The 208-nt window shown below is 52.9% G+C and overlaps 1 protein-coding gene across 1 annotated transcript in view; it reads left to right on the plus strand.

The window, feature by feature from the left end:
* The window catches only part of LOC119587057 (serine proteinase stubble-like), a gene marked incomplete in the record, with an annotated part of 32182 nt that overhangs the window by 18508 nt on the left and 13466 nt on the right, over positions 1–208 (plus strand). Inside the window, 1 exon segment of the mRNA XM_037935804.1 lies at positions 24–106. Within this exon segment, the coding sequence (XP_037791732.1) occupies positions 24–106 (83 nt within the window).

Genomic DNA, 208 nt, shown 5'->3' on the forward strand with positions numbered 1-208 from the left:
TAACCTCCTCACCTCCGTTCCAGGTTCCAGTGGGCGGCCGCCGTTAACCCAGTGGACGCCGATCTAGCGCTTCGATCTCAGGATGGAATGAAAGCTGAATCAAGGCGTAAGTCAGCCTGGTTTTCGTTCGGGAGATAGGGAGATAGGGAGCGGGTAGGATGCGAGGGATGATGGCGATAAATTGAATGATAAGGGATAAGGTGAAAGA

Source organism: Penaeus monodon, chromosome 22, assembly GCF_015228065.2.
Source record: "Penaeus monodon isolate SGIC_2016 chromosome 22, NSTDA_Pmon_1, whole genome shotgun sequence".
NCBI lineage: Eukaryota > Metazoa > Arthropoda > Malacostraca > Decapoda > Penaeidae > Penaeus > Penaeus monodon.